Here is a 16,360-nt window from a genome sequence, read left to right as displayed (position 1 = left end):
AGGAGAACTTCCTGTGGGGACTCAGAGGTGGAGGAGAGAAGGATCTAGGGCAGCTCTGCTGCTACTCATCTCCCCCCTGCAAATTCTCTGATCTTTCTGAGTGCAGAGAGAAGACTGTTGCTATAGAAACCAGTGGGGAAAATGTACATTTTATCACGTTTTATATCTTGTTCCAAGGAGACCCTTTAATCTGAGCCTGCCACTGTGTATTTTTACAGAAACAATAATGCTAATAAAAACCCTAAAAGCAGCAGCAATGATATGAAATAAAATGCAATCATCATCACTTATTTCAAAAACACTTCTGCCCATAACCCTCTACCCTAGCCAAGACACTGGAACAGGGCTAGCAAGATTGTCTGAGGTATGGAACATAACAGGAGGATGAACCTAAGGCAGCAAAAGGTGTGATGGGAGGTGGGGCTGTGTGTCCTACATGACGGTGAAGGACAAAACTAAGTAAAATTTCTTCAGGTTTCATTTTTGTGCAGAGAAAGATGAAATAAGGGTAAAAACTGTATTTTGTAGCATACAGCCTAACTTTTCTCTTCTTACTTACCCAACCTCCTATTTTCATCCCGGGGTCTTGAGAAGATTATGCTGTTTGTGAGACTGCACCCTGAAAGCCTTTCTCTAGCACCAGGCCGGCCTGGTGGCAGCAGTCCTCCTGGGGATCCTTCCGAACAGAAGCCTAATTTAGTCCTCTGGATGTCAAAACAGGCTTTCACTCTGCCCTTCCAACCCTCAATTTATTTTTTACTTAATTCACCATGGCCACTATTTCCTTCCTGATTTGTGCTGACCCTGTGGCTTAATTAGATTTTCCTCATTATTTATGGGAGCTCCTATAATGCATGGAGTTGTAATTTCTTCAGGACAAGGACTTTCTTGCCGTGAAGAGCAATGTACAAAATAAATCTCAGTCCTGTCTTGTTCCAGGGCTGTGATTGATCCTAAGTCAGGTATATGGCCCTGCTCCTTGCCCTGAAAGCAAGCACACAAAAAAAGCATCAGCGAGGTTTTGGATCACTAATGCTGGTTTTTACAGACTGCAATGTAGAACAAGGTAGGCGTTGAAATAAAACAACTGAATTATGCTAGGTGAGACCAATTAAGGTTAGATGGCTTATGAACAAACTTCTCCACGTGCTTGCAGCATCTTTGCAGGATGGACCTCTTCCTCTAGAGTTGCCTTTAGTCCAGTGCATTTGGTGACTTCTTGGGTTACTCTAAGTTGTACGCAGGTTTCCTGAATCCCAAGGGGAAAAAAATCATCTGCCTTTCAAATGCCTTCAAGGCCTGGCTGTGGGTTTGTTCTTTGCTAATTCCTGGCTCTCACAGTCTCTGCACGTACTTAATAGAGCTCCCAATATGTGTCTTACAGCCAGGTACAAACAGCTAGCATGGACGAAACAATCTGCCTTTCCTCTTTGTGCCTTACTCGTGCCCTCTGTCCAGCCCCAGCCCTTTTCCCAGAACATAATGGCTGCTAACTGTGAATAAACAACTGAGACACATTCTGCCTGTCTTAGGGGCAGTAAGCACTTCTAGAGCCCAAATAATATATGAATATTAATAGAATGACTGTAATGATATAATAAAAGCAAAACAATAAATGTCCTCAGGAGCATGATAATCTAACTTCAAAAGCAATTACCATCAGTAACAAAATGCAGAGGGAAGACTGGGATTACTTTAATAAGATTACCTGATTTTTGTCATTCGTTTCTGTTGGTGAGTGTAATGCAGTTTCACCTTCATTCCCAACGAGTTTCAGAGATGATTCTCACTCTGAGCATTGGCAGACCAAGCTGGACACTGAAACTGGGGCTCACTAGCCATCCTGTGGGATCCAGCATCCCTCTGCCAGCTGCCACTCCTTGGTCTTTGGCCTCCCTTACCCTTGTGCTTTTGCTGTCCCCACAATATTTTTTTCACACCCAGTGGCTTCATAAATATTCCAGAAAAGACAGAATTGGGAAGACATGAAAGAGTTAGCAAAGCAGGGGTCTTTGTGAAGGCAGAAAGACAGTAGGGAAAATAGTAAGACGGGGCAGAGACTTGATGATTGTGAAGGCACTTACAAAACTCAGCTTTATCCAGCAGGTGAGGGAGAACAGACGTAGGCTCAGTAACACAGCACATGGACTATAGTCCAAGGAGTTCTCCTCTAGTTTCCTGGAGTCCCAACCAGTTTCTAGTGCTCATGCCTTTCCCACTCCATCTTCAACCCTCCCCCCATGTCTCTGCAGCTCATCAGTCCCAGAGCTTGATCATGTTCAGTAGTCATGCCCTTGAGAGACTGCAGGGAGGCAGGCAAGTGCTCAGGGGGCCTTAGACTCACACAGTGGAAGGATGCAGATGGTGAAATGGGGAAACTGCTGGGAGAAAAGGTGATGTCTCTGCAGAGACCACGTTAAATCACACCAGGGATGAGCATGCCAGCTCCATGCATGAAAAAGAGTGTGCTCTAGTGCTACACTGGGAAGACTGCTTTTGCCTGAGGGGATATCTGTATACAGATGTTGATGGTGAGAATGAGAGATAGAAAGAAAGGAAGAAAGGAAGAAAAGAAAGAAAGTAGATAAGAAAAAGAAAATAGATATAGATGCAGATCTGTTCCAGACAAACCATTGTCATTCCCCTGGTGGTGGAGGTGGAGGATGTAAAAGGCTCCTCCAGAACTTACTGGAGATCTCATCAGGGCTCTCAACCCAAACCTCACTTGCTCATCTGCACCTGCACAAGACAAAAAATAGGGCTTCCCTCGTTCTTGGTGAAAGTAAAAATGGTCTGGGACACAGCTAATAAATAAAACAGGTTTAATCATAAACGTTGTACATATTTATAGATGTGGGGGAGACATGGTCAGAAAGTTGCTGCCCTGGCAATGGGGATAAAAGAACAGTGCATTTTACCACTTGATGTACAGTACCAGTGAAGGGTGGGGCTGATAAATGAATATGGGATTTTAAGTCCCAGCGGCTAATTTTCACAGACAACCATCATTCCTGGTTTCCTGTCAAATTACAGCATGAACTAGCTCACAGCTCTGACCAGGGCACAGCAAGGCAGATACAGCCAAGAACAGAATTTAAGGGGGAGGGAACGACAAGGTACCTGAAGGCGATTCTGAGGTATACAAACCATGCATACTCTGCTGTTGTGTATACTCTTGGGGCCGTGTTTGCCCACAGTTATGCATGCACACCTCTTGTTCCAGTCAGCGAGAGTGGCAGGCTTACATCTAAGGGATACAGGTGGTTATGAGGACATACAGAAGCACAACAAACAACAAAGCCAGCAGCAGGACAGGGAGAGAGCTGAAGACATGGAAGCTTGGACTGATCTGAGGAAGGGAAGAAGTGAATGATGGCCCCAGATTTATCCAGTTCAGCCCTGTTTGGACAGCCAGCACAAAGCTTCATTTCTGGAGGACTTCTGCAGTGCAAAGGTTTCCATCAAAGCAACCTTTATCAGACAGCAGGGAAAAACAATGAACAAAATGTTTAGAGGTATGTTAAGAGAAGAAATGTGATGGAGTTGGTCCAAGATCAAGAGCCTACAACCATTAAGTTCTTAATTCTGGAGGAAAACCAAGTCCTGCCTCTAAAGTGGTATAAGCCAAAGTATGGATCTGGTCACTCTTGGCTGATACAGGCAGAGGGAAGGAGCCATTGCTCTGGTGGCCAGCAGGCAGAGTGCCATCTGTACTACGATACTCAGAGTCGGTGTGGCTGCCTTGAGAAACTCTCACACCAGGCTTTCAAAGCAGTCAAATGTATTGGCTTTTTGCAGAACAATTTCACTTTCAATCAATGTACAGATTACATAGCTTTACAGATGGAAAACAACTTTCACTTCTAAAAAGTAGACACTGTTTTGATATCAAGCACACTTGCCATCTGATTTTGCCAAGAACCCACCCCCAGACAATAAAAAAGCAAATCCCAAATAAAATCTATAATACAAAAACAACATTCATGTCAATGTCAAATGGTAGCTGTCCCAGCAAACGTCAAATCAAGACCCTCTTAATGCAGGTCCCCTCAGAAGCACGGTAGAGTCAAGTGTCCATACATAGAGTCCACTCCCAATCTGGGAAACCTCAGTAAGACTGTTGTCCTTTGAAATGCAAGTCCCATTTTTAAAAGGAGTGCTCCTCACATGCATGCACACAGACACACACACACACACAAACACACACACACAGACGTAACCTCCTTTCTCTTAGCAAGTGCTGCACACTGGGTAACTGCTAATGCCTTCCGTGCATTTTTGACCTACTTCCTTTGCAAAGATGAGGATGACATTTCTTTACTTTTCAAGTCTCTGTTCTTTAGACAAAAAGGGGAATGCGGATGAACTGCATCACAAAGATGGAGAAATGCACTCTCGGACATATGTTTTTTTCCCCAGTTGTTTACAAGGACGATGTTATTTACATTCGTGACTCAGCAGAATCCACAGGAAGAGTTGTCCTTGTTCTGTGTTGGGTGTTCTCCATGAGCCCAGCGAGCCCATCCTGTGCTTCCACAGACCATTTTCTTTAAGGCACTGCATGCGGATGATGACTTCTGCCAGAAGGGGCAAACCCTCTTCACTGGATAGTGCATTTCTCCCTCTCCCTTGACTGGCCTTCCCTGAGAACTTTTGATTTGATGTACTTCAGGTCGCTGTTGACACTTGGCCGGCGAACAAAGGGAGAGATCATACCGTAGGCATCCATGTCCTTGACTCGTCGCATCCGGAAGGACTTCTGTTGGAAGGTGTCACCATACTGGATGGAGATTTTCCTGTGCAGGGCAGGGCTCATCTCATGAGGTAGCTTGGCCATGCTGAAGAGAACGTAGAACATCTCATCCACGTTGGTATTCTTCTTGGCTGAAACTTCAAAGTAAGCACAGTTTTCATCGCTGGAGACAAGGTTTTCGCCTTCATCCGAACGCACTTTGCGGTAGATTTCACTGTGGTCATTTTTGTTGCCACAAATCACCATGGGGAGGTCAGCTGATTCCTTAGTCTTGTTCTTCAGGCAGGATTTCACCTCAAGGATCTGCTTCTGGAGTCTCTTGACCTCATCAAAGGATTCCCTGTTATCCAAGCTGAATACCAGGATGAAAACGTCCCCTGCAGTTGAAAAATGAAAACGTAAATGTTTGTTCATCACAACATGTGTTGGAGAAGAACATTTTTAAAAAGCAGTAGGTTTATTTGCCATCTTCTCCCTGTATTTATTTATTTATTTATTTATTTTTGTGCAGTCCTTTTGAATCTGTTCACTCTGCCGTACTTTAGTTCCAGTTCTTCTAACCCAAATCCCCACTCCTTTCTGTAGTGCTATGGAAAAGGCTTATGGCTTTGATGTTACTTCAGCCATATCTGATTATGTGCTCCTTGGTTCCACTGGACTTGCAGGTTATTGCCCATTTGTACTCTCTTTTGTAAACAAGTTTCTGTCCAGCTCTGCTGCATTGCTTTCCTTTTTCTTCCTTTCGTCTATATGTATAAAACACATCCTTTTCTGACACCAGGAAGAGTGGAGAACTAGTAACCACTCAACCTTGGCCTTTTGATTATACAATACAAGAAGCAACACCTGAACAGAAGATTTATAGCTACTCAGTCCCAAATGACTGAGAGAGGAATGAGAGGTTACCCAGTGTCCACTATTCTGCTGCCATTTCATTTGCACAAGAGAAATAGACCATGGAAAAAAGAAAAAAAAGAAATATATAAATGACACAGATCCCCTGGCATTTCCTTTTGACATTTCCTGACTTAAAATTCCTTTTGCAAAATATAAAATAACACAAATCCTTGCCTGTTGCATGACAGTCATGTCAAAAGTGCTAAGAGAGATTTGAGGGACAAAAGCTCACATCTGCATCCCTGAAACTGGCCCTAGGACCTCAGCGAATGCAAATGCTAGCCTGGTCTGATGTAAACATCATGTTTCACTGGCTAGCTAGAAGGCGATACAGCAGATCCAGAAAGTAGGTTTATTGTGAGCTGTGGCTGAATATTTCTTCACTGTTACTTTCATAGCTTAAGAACACTTATTAGCTCACAAATGGAGCTGCTTGGCAATGAGGATATACAAAGTGAGTCCACCATTTTCTCTCTTTAACTCATTTGATTAACCATAGACTTAGGAGAAAGGGTAAGAACAATTTTTTACTGGAATATCAAATCAAGAAAATCAGGCTGGAACTTTTAGGGAAAAAAAAAAAAAAAAAAAAAAGAGCTTCTCTTGGTTTGAATTCCCTGCCTGTACATTTTACATTTGCTGTTCACCGCTTGTGTCTTATAATGACATGCTTATTTTGTCCCTTGCTGCTCTTTATTGCCCACGAGGTTTTATTCAACCATTCATTTGTGACTGCAGTAAGAAAATATGTTGTAGGAGGGGTAGGTAGCAGAGGAGAGAAATAAACTAGGGGGAAATCTTGATTTCAGACCTTCACCCAGTAGACTTCTCCTCTGTGGCTAATGCACTCCCTATAGCATAAGAAGCATGCCATCCAGGAAATATCTCTCCAGAGAAGTGCATCCTGCAATAAAACCCCACAGCCCATTTAGCTACCTCCCAAATGCATCTTATCCCCAAGAAACTGTCAAATCCAGGCTACAGTTTTCAAGCTACTGCCTGTCATGATGATCTTTCACCCACCGTTCCTTCTCTGCAAACTTTCCCCCACAACTTTCTCACCTGTCAGGATGGAAAGCCTCCTCATAGCAGGGAAAGGGTGATTCCCAGAGGTGTCCAGGATGTCCAGCTGGTACATATCTCCCCGGATGTTGTAGACCTTGCGGTGAAAATCCTCAATGGTGGGAGTGTACTGGTCCTCAAACCGGCCATTGAGAAAGCGTGAGACGATGGAGCTTTTCCCCACCCTGGAGGCTCCCAGCACTACCATGCGGTACGAGTTCTTGGCTGGCACATTTAGGGTGCAGTTTCCAGTGGACATGGTCTTCATCATTGCTTGGACCTGGAAGAGGGAATGGCAGAGTTGAAGGAAAGACCAGAAACTAGACAAAGGATGGTGAAACACAGCTCTGTGCCACAAGTTGGTCAGAGTGCTCCGGATGAGTCTGTGATGTAAAGCAGAATATCTGGTCCTGGCTATCACATCAACAGCCTGAACAGAAATTTTCTCACTGGAAATGGCTCCATTTCTTCAGTCTCATTTCCAGAGAGTGATTTTTATTTTTTTACTTTTAAAGTCATATCAAAATGAAGGCATTTATACTGCAGATAGCATATTTCTGAACTGTAATTTGCTATTTCACTTAAACATTAAGGGCTAATTTTGTCAGCTGTACTTCAACTTGGACACCAGGTTCCTTCCCACCCCATCTGCGTCACTTACACGTTACCAGATTTTTCAGCAGAGCTTGGTTCTCTGTCAGATGCATAAACATAGAGATCAGAGGTCAGATTTCCCAATATACTGCACCCACTGAGGCTACCATCAGACTTCCCAATATACTGTATCCATTGCAGCTATCAGTTAGGATTTAGACCACTTCATTTGGTTGCCTAAATAGGAGCATTTCACAGTATTCATTTTCTGAGATCAACCAAAAGTCAGAGAGAAACAGGAACCGTGCTTGACATCCATGGAAGCCAGACATCTCAGTGATTTTAAATAGCTGGTCCCATACAGCCTACAGTGCTGATGCAGGGAGTTTGTGCTACAAAATAGCTTCGAGTAGTGATAAATTCTAAGATCTGTGCCTTCGGTGACCTTTTAGAAACCAGAATTTATTCTAGCTAGTTGGACTGGTGGTGTGTGAACTCCCTACCAACAATCTATCAGCACTGCAGTTATCACTACTTTGCAGCAGGATGGCCAGCAATGGACAGAGTTGAAGAAATGGAGAAAAGTTGCAGAAATGCAGAAATTTCGTGGGAGTTTTGCACATACACAGCTGTTATGGGTATCACAGTCATCGAGGATATAAGCACAGCCTGGGGAAAGGACGAAGGACAGCCTTCTTAAATAACTATCTGACAGGATTTCCAACCCCTGACAAATAAAATGAATCTTGAGACTTTGGCGATCCCATTTGGACATAGCACCCAGATGCAAGAAACTTTGATAAGAAAAAAAAAATAGGGTTGCACAGACATTTTACATGTACCAGTTCAAAAACATTGTGTGCTGAAAGGAAAAATACAACCCCAATGTGGGGAAAGCTAGCCATTAAAGCAAAGAAAGCACATTTTGGACAGAGTTTATTTTGGTTACTAGGATCTTATTAAAGAATAATCAAGTTCCCACTGTGCCGTTTATTTAACTTAGGTGCTGTTTATTTAATATTACAATTTGAGTACTTTGTGTACACTGAAAGATCATTTCTGAGTCCAGATCTGGATTCCTATCTTTCCCTTGAGTGAATTTTATCTCCCAAGCTTTTATGCAGCTGACACTTATCTCAGTCAAGAGCTTAAAATCTTTTACTTTGTTTAACATGCACTAAGCACCAAAGCAGAAGTGAAGATACGGCCACTGCTAAATAAAGAAGTCTCTGGAATTCGGATACAGCATCATTACAAGCTCTGTGTTATAGCCCGAGGCAACAGCAAAACATGACTATTTATTATTATTGCTCTCATTTGCTGCACGCTAACAGCACATTCATCCCTATATAAAGCACAGAGGAAAACACGGTGCTTTCCTCAAAACGTCTTAGTCTGAATTATATGCAGAGGGCAGGGATGGACAATGTTAGAGGCAGACAGTAATGTCAGATTATCGCTTTGGATGGGCAGACACACACACAGAGAGTTATGGTGCTGTTGGGATCGCTGTGGAACAAGTGACAGCAAGGAGCATGCTGTTTCGGACCAGACTTTTCTTTAGAACAGGACCCATCTCCAGTATTGCAGGAACACCATGTTTTCATCTCTGCAACAATGGTGCCACATACAGCGGCTCTGTCCTCCCCTACACAGTGGTCCAACACTGTCCTGCATCCATGGGCCAGACAAATGGCAACAGAACTGCTTTGGGACAATCCCTTTCACCCTCTCAGGCTATATTTAGCTGACAGAGAAAAGCAAGGAGATGGATTTTGTGGGAAAAAACACAAAGCTCTCTACAGCCCAGATTCAGGACTTAGAAAGGAGTCAGCTCCTTGGGTGAACTGGTGCGGCTGCAGGATGGCAGGCAGGCTGTGGTGGGTCACACCTGCTGGGAGACATCACGCCCAGCATCGTGGGGAAGCAGCAGGGCTGAGCGTGGTCTTGCCTTTCAAGCAAGTGCCTTCCACATCCAGACGTGCACACCGGGGGACCCGATCCTGTCTGAATCCCTCCTGTCTGACGGGTAACCACTGAGCTGCTGGCAGTGGGAGAAACTCCCGTCGTGCAGCAAGGGACTTGGTCCCTGTGGCTATGCGGAGGGCTGGTTTGTCACTTGGAGGGCAAAACGCACTTCTGTCCGCTTCCTGGAAATGAACACCACTGCGTTGGACCTCAGCTAATGCCACTGGACACCGAATGCCTTGGAGGAGGTATTGTCACCACGGCATCTCTGGCCCCTAAATCACACTGCCTCCCTCCCGCATCAAAGGCAAAACCCTAACTGCAGACTTGCTCGTTTCAGCAAGCTCTGCCCCAAGGATGTGTATGTAGCAAGGAGGAGGAAGAGGTGTAAGAACATGTAGGTTTTAATGTTTAAATAGTCACTCTATGCTGTCCTCGCTCTGCCTGTCAAGGTATTCAGTCAAGAGGACTCCTGTAATTTCCTGTCTGCCTTTTGTTTCACACGGAGTCTACAGATGCTTTTCAGCACTTTGATTCTTGGAGTTTCTACTCATCTCAGCCCCTCTGCTGCAAATCTGACTCAGAGCATGCTGTTGAGCCGGGAGCTTATGTTTGTGTTTCGTGCTCTCTTCTTATCCCCCCGCTCCACTTTCTGCCTGGTTCAGTGCAATCTTTCTTCTTTCCTCCTCAGGAAAGAAACTTCAGCCCTCACTCCCAGCACAGGCACTCATATATTGAAAAAGATTAAAGACACAAGCAAGGAAATAGAAAGGGACCACATGTTCATGTACTAAATAAAGCAAAATCAATCAGAAGAGAATGAAGAGACAAACAACCTCCAGCTGGCTTTAATCTACATCTTTTCCTTCCAGTTTATTAAATGCTTAAGCATAGATTAATTCCCAGTGGTACCTTTTGCTTTATGCACTGGCTTGACGGCAGAAACTTTGCATTAGTATTTTATAGTGGTACAGAGCACAGGGATTTCAAAACGTCATAGAAATGCAGGCAGCATTATCTCCACTTAATAAAGGGAAAGGCTCATACGCCCATAGAGAGCTGAAACAGCTGTCCAATATCAGCATTAAACCCCGTTTCTTTGGACTCCCTGTATCTTCTTCTACCTGCTCACCACTGCTGCCTGTTTTGTGGGCACACATCGGAACAAATGACAAGGCACCTGCGTTTGCATGCTCTGAAGAGCGCTTGTCTGAATTCCAGCGAGGCACTGACAGATTTGGTCCTGAGCACCTGGAGAGGGCTATCTGAGGAAGACAGTCTTCCTTCAGCCTGCCTACAGCTTTCCCACCTTTAGCTCTCCAGCCTCCCATCAGGGGATGCGTGACACCTGCTTATCCTTCCTACAACTCCCCGTCCATGAACAGACTTCCCAAGTACCTCTTGCACTCCGTGGTCTTTAGCTACGGTCTGTGTTTCTGTTTTCCATCCAAATATAATTCACTGCATCCAGCTAAAAAGAACACAGGCAGATGCAAGCTGTATCGTGCATAACAGACCTGCCACTTGTTAGTCACTGTTAGTACCCCCTCAGTTCTCATGCACACCAAAATCACTCCTGCGGGATGTTTCCTACTTTCATCCCAAACTCTATGCTGCTTTCTTACCTCTTGTTCCTTGGAGGAGCAGTCCTGAGTCTTGGTGAAGTCCGGTGAAGTTGATAATTTTAATCAGAGGCGGCTGCTGCTCTAAGAGGCTGCGGTTCTCTGGATCCCACGTCGCTTGCTCGGGGCTCAGTTCTTCACCAGTATTTCCTGGGAACTTAGCAGGAATGGGAGGGACCGCAGGGCTCCAGAGGACGTCCCCCCATGGATGGCAATGACTAGATCAGGCGACCAGCGAGGACTAAAGAAGTGTCTCTAACGCAGTGGCAGCTTTTCCCCTTGCTGAGATGAGCTCTTCTCCTCCCAGCCTCAGTTGAGGAGGAGAGGCAGGGTCTCTCCCTCTCCTACCGGCTCTTCTGGCCAGGTGTGCTTCACAGGCTCTGCTGGGGGCAGGAGGTCTCTGGAGAGACACTTGATCATGTAGGGGTGTGCGGCATCCACCTGGCTCACCCTGCCGTGATGCCACCTCTGACCCTACGGGGAAAATGAATGAGGGCAGGGAAGTTGTCTAAGGTGAGCCTATGTTTCCCCAGGTCTTGCCTGGCACAACCCCTCTCCCCCCCCAGGAGCTTCTTTTCTTCTGACCTGAGATCGGTTTTTACAACGTTCTCTTTCCAGGACAGAAGGGGCTTTTCTTTACGTTTACCAATTAAAGTCTTCCCTCTTCCCTCCCTGCCTGTCTCTCCCTGTCTCTCGCAACTACTGGCAAATTGCAGATTTTCCTTCTGTAGGACTCACAGATAATTGGCTCAACTCCTCCCTTGAAGTCAGTGTCAGACACAGGGGAAGGAGGGGTGCTGAGGGGGTGGGATTTTATGCCTATTGAAAAAATCTTTCTTTTCTTTTTTTTTTTTTTTTCCCTTCTTTCAGCAGAAAGTTCGCATGCATTCCAGACTGCACATTCCCCTTCTTCCCACCAGAGACCTGTACGTATGCATGTGTGGGGAGAGAGTCAGCGTACGTGTACGAGAGGCACAGACTTCAGTTACTTCGCAAGCTGTAAATTCATAAGCTGTTTCTAAAGGCTGCTTCTATACTTCAGAGCCAATATTTTCTGCTAGGCAGAAGTGGACTGACTCATTTCCCAAGTAGGGGCTTTCTGTCCAGCATTCCTGTAATTATTTTGCCGTATGGAATATGGTCCCCTGTTCCCTCAACCTTGATGACGTTGTGTTGGGATTGCTGGTGGGTTTGATTAAGAAACAGGGATAATGTGCAACTGCTGCTCTTTCATTAATATTTAAATAAGCTGTGGCTAATAAAAATGTAAAAAAAAAAAAAAAAGAAAAGGTCAAGCACACTGAAAGTGTGGGGGGCTGAGGCAGACAAACAAGAGAAACAAAGAAAAGATAGGTTGAATTCAGGCAGTTTGTTCTACCCTCAGTGAAAAATGGTGTTTGCAATTTATTTGATCACTCATTGACTCTAATTTTTCTCCTTTTTTGAGCTTAAGTAAAAATTTAGATATACAAGTCTACTTCAAAAGATTTCAGAAAGATTTGAAATGAAGTAGTTTTGCATTGCTCACTTAAAACTCCTAATCAGAAAAAAAAATAAAAGAAAAGAAAAAGAAAACCACACTAAGAATTGAGATATTTTGACAATAAAAAACAAAAACTAACAAAAAAAAAAGAAACGCAGAAGGGATACATGATCTCCCAAATCTGAATATAATTTCAAGTCTCTCAAAATTCGCTCTTGCTTTTTCTTTAAGCAAATTTGTTCTTTGAAGAAAAATAAATCTCCAACTACACTGTCTATTTTTTTCTTAAGACCCCCCACCACAAGAATTCCTGTAGTTTTGGAGGAATTCTTTAGATTCTTTGCTTTTGGGAAACAGAAGCTCCTGGATTCCTCCTCATATAGACAGCTTTAAATTTGGAAAGGAAGAGCACAGCTTGGCATAGCGTGGCTGAAATACTGCTAGCTTCTTCCAAGAGGCAGTGAACTGGTAATGGGGCATGACCTGAACTCAGCTCTTCTTAGACCACAGCATCAGGACTCTTTAGTCATCTCCTGAGGCTTTTCTCTTTGGCACAAAGTAGAGGAGCATTTTTATGGCTCAGGCATTATTTTTTTTTGAAGTAGAACATGATGCTTATCATCCCTAAGTCATTTGTTCACATCAAACCTGGACCAAAACCTGTCATCTTTGGTGGCTGGTCAACAGTTTGTGTAGCTCAGATCCAAATGAAATGATCAGCGTGCTGGTATCTTTGCCATGGGAGGAATTGCTGCTGGCAAAATTAACATAGAAGTCAAATCCTGTAGTGTTACAGAAAATACTCTTTCATCCCTATAGCTTACACAAATGTAAGAGTTCTCTGCCAAAAAGAAAGAAGAGTAGTCATCCTAGAGACCATCTCATCAGCCTGGAATCTCAGCCTACTCAAGCTCTTTTGTAAACCAAATGCAAAACTCTTGCCTAGCTGGCTTCACCAAGCCCATACGCCCACTCAGCTGTCTTCTCCAGCATTTAAACTAGCCAGTTGATTTCCTCAAATTATATCAAAAAAGAATGGGAACATTCTTACCTTGGCACCTTGGCTTTATTTGATCTCTCAGCAATCGGCTAGTGACATAATAAATTACTTTTGAAGTAAGCCTTTGAAAGATAATTGCTTACTATGAGCCTTCAGAGGCTCGAGATGTTGCTGTAGCTTTGTTGTTGGGTATTTTTTTTCTTCCTGCTGTGCTCAGGAACTGACAAAAGGCCAGGACTTCCTTTGGGGCTCAAAAATCCACGCTTTTCCCATGACTTCCTGAGGGTCCCTGGTGGAGAAGTCAGGCTAATTCTCTGTACCTGCCCCCACTGGGGAAGCAGGGATGGCAGCAGCTCATTGCTTCTAGGGTTGTAAAGGGAACAAATGAATCAGTGTCAAAGCCATTGCCAAAACAAGAGAAAAAGTTCCCAATCTCAGCGGTTTTTCTCCGGTTAGTCAGGGACCATCAGCCTTTCTTAGAGCTTGCAGATATTTACCAATTTAAAAGTCAGGCACACAATGAATTATGCTCTGGAGGCATTTCTCCCTCCTACACCTCCAGTACATAAAGAAAGCCTAGATGAGTGGTTTTTTTTTTATGCAGCTAATGCCATCTCAGAGAGTTGCAGGCTGTGGCTGTGGAGAACCACCACGACTCCCAGGGCTGCGCCTGCCTGGCTGGGTGGCACTGGGCATGGCAGTGGTGTGGTCCTCCCATCTGGGTGATGAGCAAGAGAAGCAGAAAGTGTAGCAGATGAGTTATGTCAACTGCATATCATGGAATAACTCAAAGCAAATGGCCTTGTTGGTGCAGCGACAGCTCCCTCCCCTCTGAGAAGTGAGCTCCTGGGGGCACACATGCTGACCAGCCCAGCACCAGGACCTGGGGCAGCGTGGGCTCCTGGGGCTGAGATGTCACCATCTGGAGTCATTTACAACTTCTGCAGCTCCAGGTGCTGGCCGCAGCTGGCGGTGGAGGCTGCTGTGATGGGCTGATGCAGGACCAATCTGTTTCTCTCCACCTTAAGGAAAATGACAGAAGTGACAAGCACATGCCGTTTGGCTCTGGTCAGAATTAGTTCAAGACAAAAGATGTTCTCCGGCTTTTGTCTCCTCTTCAAAAGCAAATGCAACAGAGATTAAATATTTAAACCAGCTTTTCTCTCTCTTTTCCCATTCATTTTCACTCTGCTCATTATTCAGTAATGCAGGCTCATTTTTCCACCCCCTCACCTTCCCTCCCTCCCTCCCACATTCATTTCTCCTGCGTGGTGCCCCTCCCTTCAAGAGATGCTGGAAAGTTAGTGTTCAGGAGCCTGTAAGCTGCAGGTACCAAGTCATATTCTGAACAGCACATAGATGGGCAGACACAAATACTCCTGCCCCTGCATTACCTGTACCCCCTGGGCATTTAAACTCAGCAAAGTGCTCTCCGGGGGAATTATGGGGACAAGGAAAATAAGTAATGATCATCAGTTGTGAGTGAGAGCAGTAACACTTAGGAGAATACAGCTGGAGGAGGCACACATTTGAGAAAATGGTGGTCTGGCTAGTATTATTGTTCCCTTCACAGCATTTGTGTTTGACTCTGTAATTTCTCAGCATCCCAGGGTGCAAAATGGGTTAATAATATTTACTGAGATCCCTGCAAAATGGAAAAGCATTGCTTAGCTGGTGACATCCAAGTCACCTCTTATTTGCTGCATTCGCTATGAATCATTTTTTTAATTACATTTTAATGAAATATTTTTCAGAAAAGACTTCTGGGCTCCCTTCTTTCCTTTTGCCACTAAGGACCCAGCACGTCCAGAGTTGCTCACCAGACATGCACACACCCTTTCAATTTCATTCTGCCATTGAAACTTTTTAAACCTTTCCCCATCTTTATGAAACTTAAAAAAAAGCTTTAAAAAAAAAGCTTTAAAAAAGCAAGATTAAAGCTGGAAAAAAAAAAAAAAAAAAAAAAAGGATTCAATATTGTCTGTAACACAGGGAAAAATAATGATGCATATAATAATTCATTACTATGTGCTCGGTGAGTACCAAGGGGGTTGGTGTGCAGTCTCCCAGGGCCAGCTGGAGGAAGAGCCACCCCACCACATCTGCCCATGCTGGAGGACAAGTCACGCACTCACCTGATGATGACTACAGGGTGCTGTGTCAGTCTTTTAGGAAGCAGTGGGCGCAGGGAGAAATCACAATGTCAGTCCCTGCTCTGCATCCCATCTCACAGGGTGCTGCCAGACCCTGTGTCTGGGTGGATAACAGCACAGCTGGGAGCCAGCCCAACCACATCTCTCCTCTGAACTATGTTAGTAGGAAGGGGTCATTCAGCAGGCCCCCAAGGCTCTCCTCTGGATGACACCATCACCATGCTTCCAAAATATATAGAGTAAAGATCCTTTGGGGGACTTTTCTATGGCTGTGCCCTCACTGCTGCTATTTGGCACCCTGAGAAATGCCCTTATTTCTCCCTCATCTGTCCTGACCCTCTTACCAGGGCTGATGACTGTCTCCAGAAGACTTTTACCTGCGGTGGGAATACAAACTACAAAAGAGAGCAGAGGGGAAGGAGGAGCTGGGGAAGATGAAGAGGCCTGGGGAGGAGAGCCTTGCATGCCTTCACAGCAAACCCTCTGATCAGAAGCACAGTGAAGGCTTATTAGATACAGCTGAAAACAAGGACAAAACAAATGGCACAGAAACAAGAGGAGATGCATGAAAAATGCATGAAATGGAGACCGACAAGCCTGAGCCCTCTGCAGCACACGTGGTGCTCCCTGTGAGCAGTTATTCTGTTTTGGTCTCCATTCAGAACTGGCATTTACAAGTCTGGCTCTGGCCCCTATACCTGGGATCAAATGGGTCTAGACAAACACTGCTATTCAGAAGCCCTCCTCACCTTGCAAGCTGTGGCATGCAAAAAAAAAAAAAAAAAAATCATTTCACTAAGGATTTGGTTTCTTACGTCTGTTCATGTT

General features: G+C 44.6%; 1 protein-coding gene across 1 annotated transcript; it reads right to left on the bottom strand.

Moving 5' to 3' along the window:
* Positions 1–3,764: 3,764 nt before the first annotated feature.
* Positions 3,765–16,012, bottom strand: RASD2 (RASD family member 2). Its single transcript, XM_084502074.1, has 5 exons — positions 15,515–16,012; positions 13,431–14,401; positions 10,900–11,370; positions 6,713–6,992; positions 3,765–5,130 (listed from the first exon to the last, which is right to left on the bottom strand). The coding sequence occupies exons 4-5, from the start codon at positions 6,981–6,983 to the stop codon at positions 4,601–4,603; spliced, it is 801 nt and encodes a 266-aa protein (XP_084358200.1). The 5' UTR covers positions 6,984–6,992; positions 10,900–11,370; positions 13,431–14,401; positions 15,515–16,012; the 3' UTR covers positions 3,765–4,600.
* Between the last annotated feature and the right edge of the window lie 348 nt (positions 16,013–16,360).

The sequence above is a fragment of the Aythya ferina genome, assembly GCF_964211825.1.
Source record: "Aythya ferina genome assembly, chromosome: 1".
Taxonomy (NCBI): Eukaryota; Metazoa; Chordata; class Aves; order Anseriformes; family Anatidae; genus Aythya; species Aythya ferina.
Note: the sequence above shows the minus strand (reverse complement) of the source record. Positions and strands in the feature narration are given on the sequence as shown.

Excerpts from the sequence above, each read along its gene's own strand:
- RASD2 (XM_084502074.1), bottom strand. The coding sequence starts at position 6,983 with ATGATGAAGACCATGTCCACTGGAAACTGCACCCTAAATGTGCCAGCC. Across the intron at positions 5,131-6,712 it reads GAGGCTTTCCATCCTGACAG|GGGACGTTTTCATCCTGGTA; the intron begins GTGAGAAAGTTG and ends TTTCAACTGCAG.